The 21,000-nt window shown below is 42.7% G+C and overlaps 1 protein-coding gene across 2 annotated transcripts in view; it reads left to right on the top strand.

Moving 5' to 3' along the window:
• pappaa (pregnancy-associated plasma protein A, pappalysin 1a) overlaps positions 1-21,000 on the top strand; it is a 75,420-nt gene that overhangs the window by 47,440 nt on the left and 6,980 nt on the right. The window contains exons 15-21 of one of the 2 annotated variants that reach the window (XM_028973383.1): positions 857-1,040; positions 2,323-2,524; positions 3,145-3,313; positions 3,893-4,040; positions 4,406-4,521; positions 13,253-13,324; positions 15,025-15,123. In XM_028973383.1, the coding sequence (XP_028829216.1) occupies positions 857-1,040; positions 2,323-2,524; positions 3,145-3,313; positions 3,893-4,040; positions 4,406-4,521; positions 13,253-13,324; positions 15,025-15,123 (990 nt within the window). Of the gene's footprint in view, positions 1-856; positions 1,041-2,322; positions 2,525-3,144; positions 3,341-3,892; positions 4,041-4,405; positions 4,522-13,252; positions 13,325-15,024; positions 15,124-21,000 lie in introns of both variants that reach the window. The other variant, XM_028973382.1, reaches the window with a different exon arrangement.

Below are 21,000 nucleotides of genomic sequence, written 5' to 3'. Positions count from 1 at the left end.
GATGAGTTTATACAATTCATAATTTAGTCTGTAATTTATGATTTGATTCAGTCTTCTTAAATTTTAATTTCTAAATTGCTAGTCTCTCCAGTTGCCACCAAGCAGTGGCTATGTAACTGATAGCCTCTCAGTCTTTATTGGATCTTTTTGTTCTAATGACTCTTTTATGCCCACTTAGTGGTCTAGTGGTCAGGGTATGGGAGCAGGCCGGGGTCAAGGTGCCCTCCGCATGCCCGGCTGCTTCTCTTTCTTCCATGCCTGATGGTAGTTGGCTCTCTGACTGCTTTACACGTCATCCGCTGGGGTCGCTCCAGGTGGCGGCCATCTCTCCCAGCTGCTCCACATACTCACATACACACCCAGCCTGGCCTGGGCTCACCCCGCTGATATTGATGGGGAGGAATGGCATTCTTATTAAGTGTATGATCCAAATGTAGTAGAATTTTTGTTTTGCGTGTATTGTTGCCAACATTTTTTCGGGATGGTATGCTAACCACACACTGTAGTGTTTAGTTAAAAACAAGCCATGGTGTCATGGCGTTGGAGGCAAGGAATTTACCTTGGCATGTTGGTCGGGGTTATCGCTCTTCCCCTAAGCAGCGTGCCACAAAGACAAATTAAACTCTCTGCAGATGCTCTACAGGGTTTTTATTATTCTGTCTAGTGACCGTTTGACACTCGATTACATAACGATGGCATTTGACAAGCAGAAATTATGGTGGCTTATTAATAGCTCCTCTTTATTAATAGTTGTGTGCCATTCCAGAATTTGCTTCCAAAATTCTGACTCTAAAGGGAATTAGACTAGCATCTGCACATGTAAAAGTAATCATCTAATTTATTTCTCATTTTGTAGACTGGCCCGACAGTCACCATCACTTGTGCTGATGGCAAGTGGAACAAGCAGGTATCCTGTGAGCCGGTGGACTGCGGCCGGCCCGACAAATACCACGTCCATCCGGCCATCTTCCACTTTCCCGAGGGCACCACCTACGGCAAGAAGAGCTTCTTTCAGTGCAAGGAGCCAGCACAACTTGTTGGTGAGGGCCTGTAAATATATAACATCTGACGTGATCTGACTTGAACACTAGTAGAATTAGAAATATTCGCACTATTTTCAATGGGCAGGGGGAAGTGTAAGGTCAAACATCCTCAGGATTTAAATAAAGTGAAAGTAAAAGTGAAGTGATTGTCATTGTGATACACAGCACAGCACACGGTGCACACAACAAACTGTGTCCTTTGCTTTTAACCCATCACCCTTGGTGAGCAGTGGGCAGCCATGACAGGCACCCAGGGAGCAGTGTGTGGACGGTACTTTGCTCAGTGGTACCTCAGTGGCACCTTGGTGGCTTGGGATTTGAATCTCCAACCTTCTGAGTACTTCCTTAACCACTAGGCCACCACTGCCCCAAATAAATACACTACACTGTCAACAGTGTAGCCACACCTTCTCTGTTGTGGTTATGAAGGCTAAGAGAAGCTATTTTGAAGAATCCAATGTAAAAAAAACAGCATAACAGCATAAACCTTCAGGACATTTTCAAAACCCTTCCTCGATCCTCGATCCTTAAGGTGATTGAGAGAAGCCAAGAATGAAATGCTGCCATCAAAGCTCCCTGCTTTGTAGACTTGTTCTACCTTTTGCCTTTGTTTTTTTTCTATTGCATAATTGTCACATTTTTTGTAAAAAATGCAAGACTCATAAATGAGTAGCTGTGTGTAAACAACTGACTGAAAAGGAAAAGAAAGGAAAGAAAAAACACTTGAACAAGTTCAGTGTGTCACCCAGAACATGATCTTAAATTCTATTTTTTGAAAGCAGTGTTTAAAATGGAAGGAGCCCAATGATTGTTTTTTCTATTTATTCATGTTAATCCCATGGATGCCTTTGACCTTACACTGTCAAATACAAGCTTAGCGCCATTTCAAATAACGTCCAAATTTGACAATATTTCACCTTACAAGAAGATATTCCCTAGTTTCATGTTTTGGAGATGCTGCTGCTCCAAAATCTCCCATGGGTGTTCAGTTAGGTTGGCTGGTTGAGATTTAAACTCAAACATTCAATGACCCTTATGTCTTTGGGTGGGGATCTTTTATTGTGGTAGACACCACTCCATTGGGATAGGGATGGTTAATTAGTCATATTCACAATCCATTTTTTTTCCTCTAAGGAGACAACTAAACATTGTCCATCATTGACACTCTCTGCACATATACTATATAATATCATTAAATAACAACAAACACTGACATGTATAGAGTATTTGTTCTGCATTTTTCAAAGCTCGAGTGTCCAACTCTCTCTTCATTTCCCAGGCACCAACAACAGTCTCACTTGTATGGAAGATGGACTCTGGTCCTTTCCAGAAGGCCTTTGCGAGCTCCGCTGTCCAGCTCCGCCTCCTGTGTCCAATGCCGTCTTGCAGACCAAGCGCTGCAACGAAACAGGACTCAAAGTGGGGACCCTCTGCAAATACAAGTGCAAACCTGGGTACCACGTTACCAACAAGCCAAAGAGGTTGGTGGTAGGGGCATCCGCTCAAAACCTCCAGCAGCTTTAGCCCATGTAGTGGCAGTCATAAAGTCTGGCATATGGCAGAAATTTGGAGGAATGTACAGTTAAATTAGCGCTCTTTACCACTACCCATAATTGCTTCACTTTGCTGGTTTCTGCTTCAAATGAAGCATGTTGTTTTATTAATCTGCCAATCTTACAGTTTATGGGAAGAATTTAATATATTGCAAGTACAGCCTTTATAGTGTATTAGCAAACTATTTATTGTTTTTTTTTTTGTTAGTTTTTGTTTTGCTACCCACATTCTGTGATGTATTATGAGTCAGAAATAACTGGTTCATTTTTGTGATACATTTTTAAATATCTAACATGGTAAAATAAACTGTGGCAATGAACAGCAGCCGCATTTTGCTTACCTCCTGTCTGGTGAATGACATATGACATGGATGCAAAATTCATCCTAGCCAGAGAGCGTCCGTACATAATGGACAGCGATGAGTTTTTATGGACGATTACGGCTCTTCAGAATGAATCGTGAATAATTTTTGCAAAATGTGAGATTAATTTGCTCATTCGATTGACGTTTATGGATGTCACTTTGCTCGCTGTGTTTCGACTGGCAGACGGGCGTTTAAACGGCAGTGCACGGAAGACGGCAGCTGGCTGGAGGGTGGCTGTGAGCCGGTGACATGCGAGTCGCCACCGCCCGTCTTCCATGGCATGTACCAGTGCACCGACGGCTTCAGGTTTGACAGCACATGCTGGATCAACTGCAATGGTGCCAACCACACGGTGAGGCCACACCCACCCTGCAAACAGGTCTGTCGCTTTTTTTCTCCCAATTCCCTCCTTTTTTCTGTCTCTGTGTTTTTCTCCAGCAGAGCTGAATGTGATAGGTCGGCTATGTGTGTGTGTGTGTTTGTGTGTGTTCTCTGATTTGTCTGGTTGAGGATCCTCACATGGGTGTGTCTTCATGTAATATTGCGCTGGCCAACACGTGAAGCAGACCCAGACACGCTCTGTAAGCTCATACACACACCCATACACACAAGGCTATTACCCACTTCGCCTTGTGCGAAGAGAAATTCGTGTGTCACCAGCTGCAGATGACTGTGTCATTGTGTACATGTGATGGCTGCCTCACAAGCTGTTTGTCTGAGTGCAGTGAAGTGTGTGTCCCAGACAAAGAGGAGTGGCTGGGGACTTAAACTAATCTCCCAGACTGTGTTCAATTAGAAGTGCGCATAATTACTCTGTACTTAATTTTGCAGGGAGCCCAGCCCACACCTTTTGAAATCTCCCTGTAAACTGTAAACCGTGTGTAGGCGACTCTCCGCAGTTCAATGATCTTTGCCTGATACTCGGTTTCAGGGACTGACTACCAACATGATCCGGTGCAGGAAGGACGGAAACTGGACTGGATCTTTCCATATCTGCCCTCAGCTAAAGGGCCAGTGCTCTCTACCTCAGAACCTCCATCCCAACATCCGAGTCTACTGTAGGAAGGGATACGGCATAGGTATGTGAACTAAGGAAACCCCATGAAACATTCAACAAGACAGGACCGATCATTTACCTGTTACCATGTATCAATGCTGTTGCGACCACACAGGTTTAATTTAAAAAAAAAATGAAAATGTACCTTCCAATGAGGAAATATTTCTATCTCTGATCCAGCGGTCCACTTCTCACGCAGCTTGTCATGTGACCAGGCAACCATATCTTGTTCCATTTTAAGATATTGTGTGACGTTGTCACTCCCAGGTTGAAACTAACTAAAATGAGGTTTACAAGAAAGGGTTCAGCACTCCCATATGTGTATTGTTATTTGTTGAAATGAATACTGAACATGGACATAAGTGTCATTTTTTACCTCCGTTTAAGGGGAAGAATGTGAGCTGACCTGCAGGGACAACAACAACAATGTTGTGATATTGCCTAGCAACATTACTGCGGACAGCGTTCTCAAGCACCACTGGATGAACCCTCCGAAAGTCAAGGTATCGTTCGAAACCCACGCCCCAGCAGCACAGCAGACGCACTTCACACAAAGCTGTTTCCTGTGAGCGACCTCATTAGGAATCTCACATGGTCACTTGACGTCCCAGCCCGGTGTGGACGTCTTGATGAAGGCATCGTCCCGAAGCACCCTGATGCACTGAGAAAACCTGAGACTAGCAATTTTAAAGTTTAGATGCACCAGACATTCCAGCCATCCTCCTTGCTGCAGTCAGTGTTCTATGATTTGCAGTTGGTACACAATGCAAAACATATTGTTTTCCACTTCTGAAACATAACAAGCATATATCTCATAAGATCTAAGGCTGTTGTTGAAAAAAAGTGCGTAAAGGCCGGCTCCAGATTTTTTTTAAATAATAATAAATATTTATAACCAAAGCTGTTAAAATAAAAATCTCCAAAAAAAAAAAAAACACGCCGTCAGGAAGGAATGAAAACAATTGCTCAAGCGCGTTGTTGTTGAAGGTGCATGTCTGGGTGCACTTGTGTAGATAGCGTACGTTGTTATAGTGTGCGTAATGCCCAGCTACCCAGCCTACATTTAATTATGATTCATTATAGGCACGGCCAGGCTTGCATCGGCCCTCACAATTATCCAGAGTTGGAAAAACACGGTAAGATTACAGTAATCTCTGAACTCATTTGAACCGCACTGGAGAGGAGGCCAAGTAGTAAAAGTTAAAAAGGCATCGGTAATCACCATCATTTCAGAAATGACCCCATTAGAGGCACTAATAGAACAGTTTGATATAAATTTAGCCGTCATAAACATTAGGCTGATATAGTGCTGATTGCCTCAATGGGCATTTATTTCATAAAAGCGTGTGCACTTACTTTGGACACCTGTCTGTGTAAACATGAGGAAACTCCTTCAAGCCTATAAAGACCAAAACAGACGTGTTGTGTCCAGCTCAAATATTTTTAGGGTCAAACTACAGCATTGGACTGTAACATGGTTTAATCAGTGCCATTCTAATAGTAGGTTGTTATGGGTGTTGGTGATTATTTATCTATTAGAAAGGTAATTAGCTATAACTTTAATTAGCCATAAATTACTTCAAGCCTGCTCTGTATTGATAAATTATTACAATCTTTTTTGTATTTACAGTGGCCAAAGTTTTTGAGAAAACACAGCAACACGGTTTTTCAAAGATAAGCTTTCAAGCTTATCCTATAATGTGTGATGAGGCAGGCAAAAATTTTGTGTAGATCTTGAGGTTTGCCAGAAGGTCTAACATGGTCATTTTAAGCTTCCTGGCAAAAGCTTTCACCCCCACAACTAATCCAGCACGACATCTGTATAGCTTCTGTGTTTCTGTCTAAACCAAACACACAATTTGCTGTATTAGGCCTCATCTGAGAATAGAAATCAGTCCCACTGATATTTGAAAAATTGTAGGTGCTTTTTTTCTGATAACCTTCCTAAACAACTTGTGGTGATGTAGGTGATGTCTGACTGTACTGTTGCAGACCTCATATCTATTTGAGAAATGCTATCCTAGACAACTCTCCTTGTTGTGAAATAATCCGACCCAAAAAAAAATTAATATTGAAATTGCAGAACAGTTGCATGGTAGTAGTAGCCTAGTGGGTCAGACACTCACCTAGGGTTCAAATCAAACCTACTACCATTGTGTCCCTGAACAAGACACTTAACCCTAAATTGCTCCAGAGGGACTGTTCCTTTGACTATTGATTGTAAGTTGCTCTGAACAAGGTCTTACGATAAATGCTGTAAATGTAAAATATGTAATCTTGAGTAATCACTCTAGATAAGAGTAGTAGAGATCTATAGTAGTAGAGTTTCTCATGTATGCTCCTCTATGATGACACATGAGCATGAAACATGGGTGGGACCAAACATATAGTGTTGTCAGTGTTATAGCCAAGACACAGGCAAATTGCTAAATTGTGAACCACAAAAATATTGCATAGTCTAATCCCAGCATAAGGGAATTTGTCTTGGGCCACACATAGATTTATTACCAAATACACAGACAACAAATTATGGATTACAATTATGGTTGGTATTACTATAAGCAAATGTATACTGAAACCTCTTTTTTTTTTTTACATTTACTTAGAGTGACTGACGTCTAAATTAATCTAGAACCTGCTGAAGGGTTTTGGTGTAAACATTAAACTCCCAAGGCATTGGCTGGAGTGTGCTTTATTTGATATTGCAATTTCATACTCAGGATTTTGATGGTTTGTCAGTCTCATTATTGTACATGATAGGTAGCACAGAAACTGTAACTATAATAGTCTCGTTTTGGCACAAGAGCCCAGACAAAACATCCAATACAGAAAGGTAGAGACCATAAAGAGGAAAGATGCATAAGGCAGGCTTTAAATCAATGTAAACACAGGTGATCCCCAGGGTCGAGACTTCTTGGTCATCTGGCTGGAGTGGACATGACATTGCTCCTTACGCACAATGACCATCAGATAATGGGGATGCTGAATATGTATATATGCATTACATATATATGGCAGAGAAATAAAACTATTTCCATGGGGGGAAAAACAAAAAAAAACATTGATTTCTGTAATTGATATGATTTCTACAGTGCGGTAATATGAGTGTGGAGACAGAGCGAGTGGAGGAGAGGAGACTAAATCGATAAGGCTGAAATGTAGCGGGGAGGTGGGATGAGGTGAAATCAATGGCCGTTCTGTTCCCTCAGCAGCTTGTGCTTGGGCGGCCCATGTCAGTTGATGTATTTAAATTCCTCAGCACCTGTTCCTGCTATCTGCTGCACAAGGGCGATCTCACGATCACCAGTCCCCAGTCTGCAAGTGGGGCACTTTTTTTCCCCCTTAATTTTACTCTAAAGTGCAAAAAAAAAATGTTTTGCGATCAAAGCAATATCGATGAAGCACCATGGCACAGTAGCTAGCGATGCCTTGCAACAAGAGACCTGGGGTTGTGGGGTTTGTACAGATCAGATTACGATACTTGGCAAATCTAAAATGTCCCTGGATTGTGTTTGTGTGTGTTCACCATGTAAAGGAACAGTGTCCTATTTGAAGGTTGTTCTTGCCATGTACCTGAAGGGGCTTGGGATGAACTTCAGATTTTAACATTACAGACTGCAACAATGATAATTGTGTCACTGCCCTGTCTCACACAGTTCTATCTAGACGTATTTTTGTAAATGTAAATCCTTGTGCAAGAACTGGGCCTGGGGTCCATCCAGCATCCTTCTGTACATCTTTTACAGAGTCAGTGATTTTCTTTTTTGGCCCCCATAATCAGTAATCATGACAAATCACCCTTGGGACTGATTTGTTTTTGGGTTCCTTTGCTGACCTACTTAGAATCTTTTGCAATTATTAGCCTCTCTGGTATCAGCAGAATTGCTGCTGATGCACGTGCATTCACAGAACTGGCAATGAACTGCCTTACGCAATGCTGGATTGGCTGCACAAGACTTCTAGTAAACCAGAGTAGAACATAACACAGACATTTTACCGTTACACTGGGTTGCGCAAGGTGGTCTTCTTGTCAGTTTACCACTTTATCAGCTGGCGGTGTGCCACGAATTCTCATGAATTTTGGACATTTATTTAAGATATAAGGTAAGGATTCTTTCATAAAGAATCAACATCAACAACATTTATTTCTTATGTAGTCCAAAATCGCATACAGTATGTTTTATTGTTAGTCTTAATGTTTCTTGTAGGGTCTCTTGTTTTAATAGAGCGAGGTAAAGACACAGTGGCAATATTGTACACGCTGGATGGCGGCTCTACGCAAATGGCAGACGTTCGGTTTAGCCAGTCTGTCTGCCAACTGGTCTCGGCTCTGGCGAGACAGGTTGGTTTTTTTGGTTCTAAGACTATGACCATAATTTTTAGATAACTGAGTGGGGCCCGCCCAGTTGGGGTCGATGCCATCTCGCCCCAAAAAGACCAGGCTTCCCCCGAAATGTTGTCCAGTTATTTATAAAATAGTAAAATGGGGTGGTAGTAGCCGGTAGTCGGTAACACACTCGCCTATGAACCAGAAGACCCGGGTTCGAATCCCACTAACTACCATTGTGTCCCTGAGCAAGACACTTAACCCTAAGTTGTTCCAGGGGGACTGTCCCTGTAACTACTGATTGTAAGTCGCTCTGGATAAGGGCATCTGGTAAATGCTGTAAATGTAAATAAAACCCACTTTATTTTTTGGACACCACTCCAACAACCAGCGATTTATGTCGAGGAGCCTGCTACAGGTCTCGCCGCTACGCAGAAACTAAAGTGATAAAGTGAAGTGATTTAACCCATCACCCTGAGTGAGCAGTGGGCAGCCATGACAGGCGCCCGGGGAGCAGTGTGTGGGGACGGTGCTTTGCTCAGTGGCACCTCAGTGGCACCTTGGCAGATCGGGATTCGAACCGGCAACCTTCTGATTACGGGGCCGCTTCCTTAACCGCTAGGCCACCACTGCCCCAAACTGCCCCAAACTGCGGTAATTGGCCAGAGCAGGTTACTTTATCCGACATTGTTTTAGACATCCGTAGCCGGATGTCGTTAGTGCCGACGTGAATCGCTATACTAGAATATCTACGGTTATTTTTTTGCCAGCGTTTTTAAATTTGTGCGGATGTCGGGCTCCAGGAAAACACAAGATTCTATTTGCTGGTGCCGCTTTCCTCACGTTTCCTCAACGGTTGAGTTGCCAACGACTATGATCAATGACTATGAATGACAATCAATCATAACTTTGATCTGTTTAGTCTGCATCAGAGCAAAGAAAACGGCGCCCCGAGTCTGCTGCATCATATATACTGTATATCAAGTACTTTCACTCACGGTAGTATCCAGTAAGTGTTTTGTCACAGGATACATTTTAAACTGCCTCCTCTCAAGCCGTTTAATCCATAATGATCATTTCTCACCAACATTGCGCCTTTTGAAGTTGTCCCGTACCCCCCCCCCTGCACCACACCAGCCCCTCAGATGCTTTTTCTACACAATTGTGTTGCCGTCCGTTTAATAGGTTGTTTACTAGCGCTCAGCGCGGAATATCAAGCAGAACATAAAACCTGATCAGCAGGATCTGTTTAGCTCATTTATCACAAATACAGGATCAAGTCAATTCTTTGATATATTGTCTTTTATCATAATTGTCTGCTTTTATTTGGATGGTGCGGGAGTTTTGTTTTATTTGAAATATATATGTGTGTGTGTGTGTGTGTGTGTGTGTGTGTGTGTGTGATTACGTGTGATTACGTGTGATTACATGTTTTTCTGATTCTTATATGACCCATTCCTAACTTTGACCCGACATAGAGAAAGATAGTGGCACAAAGCAGAAGAGCGCCCCATCCATGCATTGCCAGTGATGAGAAATGGGTGTCTTGTTGCACAATGCCCAGCTGTCCTCATATGCTCCAAGGTTCCCTCTACTCATCTGCTGCCCTCCCACCCTCTTTTTTTTTTTTTTTTTGCATTGATTTGCTGACAGGACTGAAATGAAAAATACCTTAGTTTGCAGCTGTGCAAAAAGTAAAGAAAAAAAAGGGTGCAGGGAGAAAGAGAAATGTGACTGAACGCCTGTGTTATGGGGCAATGAGCTGTGAAATTGCTGTGGAGGTTAGGTGTTGGGTTTGTGTAGAAGCTGAGGTGCAGGTGGGGCTTTATCCCGGAGCTTCTGGAGCAGCCTGACGTCTGGTTACCTGTCGGAAGTCCTGCTACTGTTGATGCTGAATTTAGTTTCATTTGGATCAGTTTTATTCACCCATATTAAACAAAAATCACTCTCTGACAGATTATCCCTTTAACAGTGCTTTAGATCATTTTTTAGTTATCATGGAATAGTTCATATTAACTCTCATCAGAGACGCTGCAGACGGAATTTTTGCCCATCCTTCATGGCAAAATGGCTGAAACTGCATCAAGCTGAATGGGAATAATTTGCAAACAGCAGTTTTAAATCATTCCTCAGTCCCTTAATTGGATTGAAGTCTGTGTTCTGATGGGGTCACTTTAGGACAAGAGGCAGAGTTTACTTCTGTCTTTATTTCTTTCCTAACCTGGATGCACTATCTAAGATGGGATGCACTTTGCATTTCTGTAGCATTACATTTTCTCCTCTTGAGGTTTTCTTAATTCTTTGGACAAATGCCAACCAAAATGTTATATGTGTTAATGTGTTTCTGTCATGTCCGTGCTATTGACTTTTTGAGGGGAAGCTTGAGGGGATGTAATTTCTTGGCAGGTTCAGAGTTGTTCTTCAATCTCTAACCTTAAATAATGATTCAGTGTTCATGGGTTTGAGCCGAGTGGCATTTTTCAAGAACCTTGTCTAATATCTGCTTGGAACAGTCCTTGGTTGTGATCCCTCGGAAAAAACTAACTAACTGGGGAGGCTCCTGGAGATTTAATAGAAAGTACATTTTTGCACTCGCCATGAATACAAATCACAGCGAGATTAAAGAGTAGGTCCTGAGAATTGGTTATTCTGCTTTGCAGCTGTCCAAAACCATCAGTTCAGCCAGGTTACATTTAACCTGTAGAACAATGACTTGAAATGTGATTACAGTACATTTTCCTCTTGTCCAGAGTGACATACAGGCAGTTAAAGGGACAAATCTCCTGGAGCATCTCAGAATAAAAAGCATCTTGCTCTTGGACAGAATGGTCGTGTATCACAGTGATCAGTGATCTTCTTCATAGATCAGTAGAATTCATTTGGTAGTCAAAAGAAATACTTTGACATCAGCAAAGACTACAAATCACAATGGATGTTTAAGACTAATGCTTGCTATGATGAATATTTAAAATTACAACAGGAAAAAAACACATACCTGGAGGAACAAGGAGATGAGCTGTTTTAATGAATTTGTTATTTTAAAAATAAAACACCAATAAATTTGAATTTGGTTCAAAGTTGTATTGGTTTTCTCAATCGTTTTGTTGAATAACTCTTTATTTTTTAAATTACTGATGATGCACCCAGACATGCTGTCTTGCAATATTTCATCTATTTGTGCCTGATATCCACAAACCAAAAAACATGCATTGTGGACACTCCTCAAATGTATTGCTCCAGTGTTTGATCGCACAGAAGATGCATAATCTGAATTGGCCCTAAAACTCTTTCCCTTTCCTTTTCCACCTATATGTACATATCATTCATTTTGACAGCCCTAATGCTTATGGTTGCAGATGTGACTCAAATGACCAGGCCGTGCCAAACCCATGTCAGCTCGGTTGGAATTGTGTTCAGGGATTCTCTTTATAACAATGTTTATTTCTTAAAAGTAAACCCCAGCTTTGCATTTTCAGTAAATGTTCTGAAAAACACCTGATTCGTGAACCTCAGCATGGTGACTTTCTGAAGTGTATAGTTTGACACTAGGTTTCAACCGCAGTGTTATGCTTGGAATGGTTGATCCATGGGAACAATGTAGAGCCGCTGGTTAAACGCTCATTTCCAGTAACTTGTGAGCTGTGGAGGTGTGACGTTGAGCTCTGGAATGAGTCTCCAATGGCTTTCTGGGCGAGTAGTTATACACAGGATCTGTTGCGACAAGGTGGGAGGGAGGGCTAGTCAGTACATCTGCCACCAAACAGGTTCCTTTCCACCCTTCCCAAATACATTCACATTGTTTTGACCCCATAGCTGCAGGCCTTAGTTGTACAAAACATTCAGTCATTGTACTTCAAATGCAGCATCATCCACCTCATTACAAGGAAGATTTATAAGTTTCACACGATTCAGGGCTTGGATCACGTCCTGTTTTGCATTTTGGCAGAAGAAGAGAGGAATGCTTTAAACATTTTCATCAACATGGCCCAACTGAGTCATACTCTTCACACGCATTTTGTCTCTTAATGTCCTTGAGAACTTTTCTTTTTATTTACTGATGGAGCAGGATGGCGAAGAATGATATTTAAATACCACAGGTGTGACAGATTTTTAACCTCCAGTATTAATTAACAAAAGGAAACTATGATTCTTGGATTCAATGTTCTGCACATTCCTTTAAGATATCAGGTTTATAATTGTTTTTGTCAAATGTCAGAATAGTACATAAAGACAACAACAAGTGAAATACTGAAAGTTAAGGTGACAAAGTCCAACAAAAAATATAATTTCAAAGGAACTCATGATACGACTTTTATGAGATGAGAGGATTTTTACCTTGACTTTAGGGAGACAAAAATTCCCAGGGGTGACAACTATAATTTGCAAATGTCTCATATCAAGGCTCATGACATGAACCACAGAGAAATCCTTGGCGGATGTCTCGTCCCACGACCAGAACTATGCTCTCTGGACTGATGAGGCAAACCACATCCCACCTGCCAAGTATGGGGGAGTGTGATGGTTTGGGCCCACATTGCTGCCTGCATGGCTAATGAATTCTACATTGAATCAGGAAATGCATAGCAAGTGAGTGCCTCTGACATAAACCTCAGAGGATGCTGTCTTGAGCTCAAACATCATTGATTTTTTTTTTTATTTTCTTGTCATGAAGGTTTAGCAAGCGATCCAAAAATGAAGAAACTGAATGAGCTTATGTGCAGAAGGAGACACAATGTGTCCTTACTGTTCCAGTAGTCTTCAGCTGTTCCCAGTGAACATGAACATATTCAGCTTCAGTTGTTCGCAGTGAACATGGTGTTCCTTTTTATGAAATGTAAATGTATTTGCTTTTTTATTTTTTCATTTAAGAAGCGTATTTATATCTCATGGCTTCTGTCTCTTAACAGAACATTGTCTGCACAATGGGCCTGAAGTGGTATCCCCACCCAGAGGTGCTTCATTGCATTAAAGGCTGCGAGGTAAGAGCTTCTGCCACTAACACAATGACCTGAAAAGTCCATTGAAGCTATTGTAGTAGTAGAGGCGTAAGATCAGATAATTGGAAACTGGCCTGAAATCTTAAGAGACAGCCAAGGACAGATCATTCACAGACTGGCCACATTGAAATGGCTTGTGGGTAATCAACAAATGATAATATTATACATTTTGGGCTTTATTATTGGGTTTATTTGAATGAAACCGATACTATAACAAATATGATGTTAAGTTGACTGTGTCATCAGGTATTTATAAAGCATCTTTGGCAAACATATGGGAGTGGGGTGCTAGGCACGTAGTTCTTTGTATAGCTACTTAGTCCTTTACCAGACTTTAATTGTATAGTTAGTTCAGGGAGCTATGGTTGATGCTCTTTTAAATTTGTGAATATAAGGTACTTGCTGCATAGTTATTGCTCTTTATTTACTGCCGGTGGGAATAAATCCCTACATAATTAAAAAAATATAACTCATCATTACATTCTAAATCACCCATTAGAAAAAGAAAAAGCTATCATTCAAAAATATTTGACACCCTGCCAAACAGTCATGTACTTTAATTCTAAATTCATGTTTATGTAGACATAAATCCCCCGCTGCAAACGGTGGCATAATTACTTCTGTAGGAGACAGGCATTCCTCCCGATGGTCTTCACTCATGGATAATACAGCCGAGTAATGAGTGATTTATTACTTTTTTTCCCCTCATCTTGTCAAGTGTTTCCCATCACCGCATCCTGTCAACTATTGGCAATATTTCATACTCTGCACTGTGACGTTATCCATGGCCAGCTGCATGAGTCACTTAAAAGTCTGAGAAAGTTGCCTCAGCTTCACAGTAATTTCATTTTACTGTCACTAAGGTTAAGCATTATTATGCTTTTACCTTAATAGCCATCTTGATCAATAAGGAGGATAAATGGGGTGATTTGTATATATATTTTTTTATAATGCAGAGCATAAGTGGCATTTGAGTGAAGGAATTTATCCTTGATTGAAGTCTTTATCATTCCAAAAATGATGGAAATAGGTACTTTAAAAAACATGAAGAGTTGCTTCTCCACCGTATTGAATTTCAGTTATCACTAGCTGCAGCCTGGTAGTAGTGTTTGATCCATCCAAGACGAGACGTCTGCGATTTTCCAGCCTTTCCAACTGGCAGCTGAGTCTCTGATTGTTGGGCAACAAACTCTCAAGACAGCAAGAGGCTTTTAAGATCCAGTCAGTCAGACAGCCCCTTGGACAGAGATACGGAACAGACCTGGACCCGACTGAAGTAGCTGGCAAGGGCCAGTGACTCAAGCAGACAAGAGCAGGCACATAGACAGACAGAAAGACAGACGCTGACGAACACACACACACACACACACACACAAACAGACACTCTGGATGTGAGCTGCAAAAGCAAAAAGGGTCAGGCAGCGGATTGTCTTACTGCATGAGGATGACCGACTCCATGGTGACAGACACCCAATGGGGGTGTTCAGGAGTTGATGCTTTTTTGAGGGGATGCTGTCATAAACATGACTCAGTGCTCAGCAGAGGCCCTCAGTCCAAGGCCCTGCTGGGAATCCAGCTCAACAATAAAGTTCTGAGATTACATGAATTTAAAAATCACTTTAAATGTGTGAGCCATCTGCTAATCAGCTTTAATGAGCCGCTCTGATCTTTCTCTCCCTCAGCCTTTTATGGGTGATAATTACTGTGATGCCATCAACAACCGAGCCTTTTGCAACTATGATGGGGGAGACTGCTGCTACTCCACTGTCAAGACCAAGAAGGTACATCAAATCCTTTCTTGTTTCCTCTCCACATGTACATTTCACCCACAGACCCTGATTTACTATGGTATCAAGTCAAAAACTAAAATTGTGATTATAAAATACCACTTTTAATGAAAGAATAACTATTTATAATAAATTCATTCATTTTCCATAACTCATTAGCCCATTCCGAGACAGCGGGCACAGGGTGGGGCGCCAGCACACTGCAGGGCATGGACACACATACAGACACTACACATCATTTACTTGCACACTTACATACACTTTTTAGAGTTGGCAATTCAACTAATGTGCATGCCTTTGGATGGTGGAAGGAAATCTGAGAACTCGGAGGAATCCCACAGCTGCAAGGACAGAGCATGCAAACTGGGCACACACAAGGTCCAAGCCGGGATTCAAACCTATAACCTTGGAGTTGTGATACATCATTAACATTCATAGTAAATTATTATGCCAAAATATATGTTTTGTATCTATCAATCTCAAGTGCAACTTTACTATCAAAATAAGAGTCACAAAGGGCATTAATATAATAATGAATTTAATTAATTAGGTGAGTTATTTCAATTAAGTAATCTTTTGGATGAACATCAACTGTACATTTTAATCTAGAAAAAATTTAGTGGATACAATGCTGTGTATAATATGTAGTTACTCAAGTGTTCTATATGCAAAGGCTGCTTATTGCATACAGTTTGCCCTCTGAAATGTTGACTTTTTGCACTCAAAGTGAATTCTCTCTAACTTCATAAGAAGAGAAAAATTCCAATGGTCCTCCTCAGTCTAGACAATAGTTCCTGTCAGTCAGCTGTTTACTGTGCTACGGTGGATTCTTTCCTCCACCTATGTATTTCTGGCTTTGGAATGTCATTGTCTTCCACCGACACACCACATCTTTCCCAATATGCCCGGTCCATCTTATTGCAGAGTCTAGTCCATCTGCTCTGCCCGATACTATGCAACGTTGGTTGTAATTTGCTTGAAAAATGTCCTAGCTGGGCTGAGCAGAAAATGGGAAGACAAGCTGCTGTCTGTGCCAGAGAAAACGGAACCAAAAGAAATAACAAATACGAGGCAAACACACAAGTTGCTGTTTTGTCCCGTTGCGTCACTTTGGCCAACCCTACCCGTGCCTTGGTCCAGAAGAACGCTGTTTGTTGAGCAATTATTTGAGCCCTTGAGGGGACTGGCTGGACTTCCAGTAAGAGGCCAATGCACCAGGAAGTCTCCCTGCTTGAAGCTGCAGCAGGAGATCCACTAACAGAGACCTCAGTAGCTTCCTTTGACACTGAATACATGAAATCCACGTGGCAAGTTTTATCTATAAAATCAATCGAGATTTGTGGACTCATTTTTGCCAAAGAACATTTTCCATCTCCATTTGTAAATTCTTTTCTTATTCAAAAAGAATCACAAAAAGAATCTTATTCATCACACCGCCAATCTTTTAAGTGCTGTTCTGACTGACAGAAAGCAGTGCCTTGCTGTCTCCTTCAGGATGGGTCCTCTCTTCAAATATCGTGCCATTGCTCGCTCCTTTGCATTGCAAGGTGTCTTGGCAACTGTATGTTGGGTCGTTTATATGGAAACTTGTCAACAGAACTTCAAAGTGCTTGTGGTGCTGATGAGTTTGCTTCCATTTGGCCAGGCTCAGCTTCATGTTTGTGATAGGACTTGTGTCCTGATGTCTTCTATGTGAAGAAGTACTTTTTTACTCCGGCATGCCTTGTGCATACAGTATGCACAGACGGAACATTATACGCTGCGAAATGGACAGATGGACAGCACATCTGATATGGACAACTTATTTGCACCCAGGACCTGGCTGATTTACATGAAATGTGGTGGACGGAATTAAATGCAACACAGAGGTTCCACAGAGGTGAATTATGAGGATGCTTTCTCTTTTGGAATGTATGCATGCTTACACTACTGAACAAGCCCGTTTAAAGCTGTGCTTAGCACCAGTTTGAAAATAGTGCCCTATAGGGTGAACGTGAAGGGTGTGTCTGTTATCAGCTATGTCAGCTTGCCTAAATGTTTCCACCATCCACATTCAGCAGTTTTGTCCTCCCAAAAATACCTCAGTAGGTCGAAAACTGCTTCCTCGATAAGTCTGCCTCTGTCGTGGCCTAAAAGTAGAAGACAGCTCATGGCCGCCCGTCTTGGAAAGGCTTTGGGCTGGATTGAAGACTGGGGTCAAGCTCAGAAGCGGCAGAGGGCCACGCTTCTCCTTCACGTCTGAAATCACTCCTTCCCCCATCTGAGCCACAATGATAAGCGGATCACCCGGTTTCCAGGACGCAAAGCTGGGCTATACCGTCCCGAGTCAGGCATGCTGTCCTGGCAGCCCATGAAGCGCATACTTTCAGGTGGTATTTCAAAAGTCACTTCCCTTGAAATGGCCAGGGATTTTGGAAAAGATATAGAAAATTGCTTGGTAATAACCAGTCATAATTTGATTGATCAGCTGCCAGATGCGAATGTCGAAAAGGGTTACTGGATTTTAAAATGAGGCCTTTTTTTCTGAGCAGTAGACGGGGGCCCAACATAAGCATTTCTGCTTGGAGTGAGAAACTTCAAAACACTTTTTATTGGATCCTGCTGTTTGTCCTAAAACCAGGGTCATAGGTCTTTCAAGTGACCCCTCTTCCTTTCTTGATGCTTTACCAGTGTATGAATTGAATGCGCTCCAGACCCCGGGTTCCCAGACAGGATCCAGCCCTGTCTGTTTTGAGGTAATGGCGGAATATTACATTTCACCTCTTCCTGTGTGCGCTGTGCGAGGGCTCGAGATCAGCCGGCGAGGACGAAGCGTCACAGCAGTTGCTCATCACGCATTATCCCCCCCACCCCCCCCACCCAAAAAAAAAAAAACACTGTTAAAACAGCAGCGGGCTCCCCTTTGCCATCTCCAGAGCTACACCGATTTTCACTTTCCATGCAAGCAGATGGCCATTTCTGAGCCGGGGAGCACACGGTGGCCGTAACGCTGTCAGTTCCATGTTGCGAATCAGCCGCTTGCCACACACACACACACACACACACACACACACACACACACCCGTGACTTGTCACATTTTTTTCGCCCTTGTCTCCACAGCAAAGAGACGGATGGAAGCATTCCTTCCTGCCACAGACAGAAAATCGTATTTGCATGCCTTTTACCGACCGGTTTTAAAAGGGCATTGTCATGCTTGCTCAGAGCGGGGAATGTCTCAGGTCCTTCCTCTTGGCCGGAGTTGAAGCGAAGGCGCTGCTTTGATGGCATCTCCGTCTCTTCGGGCAAGTCTGGCGAGGTGGCGTTAGGGATGTCAACAGGTGTCTTGCCGCGGGGAGGGGAAGGAAGGGGAAGCCCTTCACACTCGGGCGAGACCGTCCCGGCTTCCCGCGTCTCAGCCGGTCTCTGCTGGCGTGCCACGGCCCACGGGAAGCCAGAGCGCCCCCTCAATCCAGTGCCGAGGCCCGGCCCTCCGTGGCTTCACCTCCCCAGCACTCTTTTTCGCGTGAGCGTGATAACTGGAGGCAAAAGCAGTTCCCCCGCTGCCCAACTTTTGTTTTTCTTGCTTATCTGCACCTCTCCCCTTTTTTTTTTTTTTTTTTTTCGTTGTTCCCTTTCCCCCTTTATTGCCCTTCTCCTCCTTGAGATTTGCGTATTAAGAAGTTCTGGATGACTTGCTTTGTATTATTTCTCTCCGGGACTTTGAAGGTGCGAGGCCGTCGGCACGTAACGTTACCACAGGATCCTCTTTAATGACTCCAAGCTGTTGGCAGCGAGAGCGGGGAGGCCGGGCACCCGGTGCCGGGACGCTGCCGTCGCCCGGCCCCTCTTGTCTCCAAAGAGCCCCTTAGATGGAATTCCTTCTTGGAAATGGGTGGGCCGGAGTGGGCTTTTCTCCTTCTCGCACCGCCATTGGCTTTTACTTTTGCGTGTTTGTGTGCCTGTTTGCATGTCTGCAATGCTGCGGCAACAAAACAAACAGGGTTTGTGTGAGAATTCTGTCCCTGTGTGTGTAAAAGTCAAGAAACTGTGTGTGTGTGTGTGTGAAGGGGGATCTCCTCCCTTCAATTACTCCTCCGGCTGCCTCGATACTCACGTCTTACTCATCCTGTCTTATCTCTCTATGGCTCCACTTTAGCTGTTCCAGTTCACACTTACTTCACTTATCTGTTTCCACTCTCCACTACTGTCCACCAATATTGCACAATAATAAGCTTTATTCACCTTCAAATGCTTCAACCCAATAAAAGTAAAAAAATCCAGACTTTCTCTTTGAAGTACAAAGACAATATTGAACCACTTGTAAAGAACGTGGGGAAAATGAATAAATATATACATGGGTCCAGGTAAAGTGCTCGATGCCGATGCCCCGTCTCACAATGGCGGTCAAATATTTACACAGTGCAGAGTTTTCTTTCAACTTGGCCTGGATTTTATGAGGGCTTCGGATGATCTGTGTTCACTGCGATTTGTGCTCATGTTTTCTTTCATTTCTTTCGATTTTCACTCATTCACAGATCAGTTAATGGCTTTCATCCTCCTGATGAGCTAAGCTGAAGTCTAGACAGTCCTCATGCTGAGGGAAAATGCACGGGAGGCTGTGAGTTATGGTGCATTTCCACTGCAGGAAAGCAATTTTGCAGTTTGGCGTCTTGCTTCACGAGGCGCCGGGGGAGTTGTAGTAATGCTATGGATAAATACCTGCACATACCACTTACATGGAATTAAAGCCACAGGTCACAGTTGCCTAGGAGCATATCAACAGAAGCAGTGTAAAATCTCCTCCTAGTGGATTAACATGGAAATTGCCCGGTCCTGTTTACCACAGCGATGTAATCGAATTTTATAACTGGAGCGCTTTTCACCCTCCTGTTTTGCCTTATTTCACTACTAGGGAGCGATGCCTTGGTTTTAGAGAGGATGTTTTATATACAGAAAAAAAAGAATTGGTCATGTTCGTTCTTGGATCATTTCCCTTCTGCTTCCCTTTTCAGTTTCACTCATCCTTGTCAGGTTCGGTTTTCTTCCTTATCCAAGATGGAGGCGTTTGGACAAATGTCCAAGCAGAATTTGCAGATTTCTCGGATTTGTCGTAACCTGCATGACATTTGGTATAAATTGCGCTTGTCAGTGTGCTGATGGGGTAAGTGGTATAAACTGTGAGTAAAAAAAGAATAAAATGAAGTAACATAAAACCGAGGTTTTATCTCGACTCCCCTTTGTTTTGTTTTGCTTTAAAAACTCAGCGAGCGAAGCCTGTGCCAAGACAATAAAGTGGGAAACACGTCTCTAAAGGGGCACTGAAGTTTTCAACGTAATCATCAACGTATGTTGAAGGTTTGCCACGCGGTGTTTACAGCAATAAAACCGAGAACAAATGAGCTGTGTGCACCCATGTGTGTGTAACGTAGTAATACGTGGACTGAGTGGGGCCGTCCTGGGATGTGTGGAGGAGGAGGAGGGACCAAATGATGGAGGGTGGGGATTATGGGGGGCTTAGAAGGTAGAGGTTCCTCTAGTAGGAGGAGAAGTGTTACTCTCCTGTTACTCCTCACCTCAGTGTAAAGTAAAATAAATAGATGAATAAATGAATATAAAAGTAGTTTTGCGTTAATGTTACCAGAGCTCATTTACTGTGCAATTTTATTCATTTACTGAAAGATTGGTAAAAATGAAATGAAGTATATCTGCTTGATTTCAGATGATGGTTGCAAGGCTTAGAACCTCCATGCCAATTATTCACTGCAGCTGGTCCAAATGGACCACTATTGGCACTTGGAGCCGTCTAAATGTTTTCATTCACACTCCCAGTGTACAGCCCCAGGTCTGTTCTGATCTTGAACACGTCTCCTCCGTCAGTCCCACTTTCCTGC

Source organism: Denticeps clupeoides, chromosome 3 (genome assembly GCF_900700375.1).
Source record: "Denticeps clupeoides chromosome 3, fDenClu1.1, whole genome shotgun sequence".
In the NCBI taxonomy this organism is placed as follows: Eukaryota; Metazoa; Chordata; class Actinopteri; order Clupeiformes; family Denticipitidae; genus Denticeps; species Denticeps clupeoides.
Note: the sequence above shows the minus strand (reverse complement) of the source record. Positions and strands in the feature narration are given on the sequence as shown.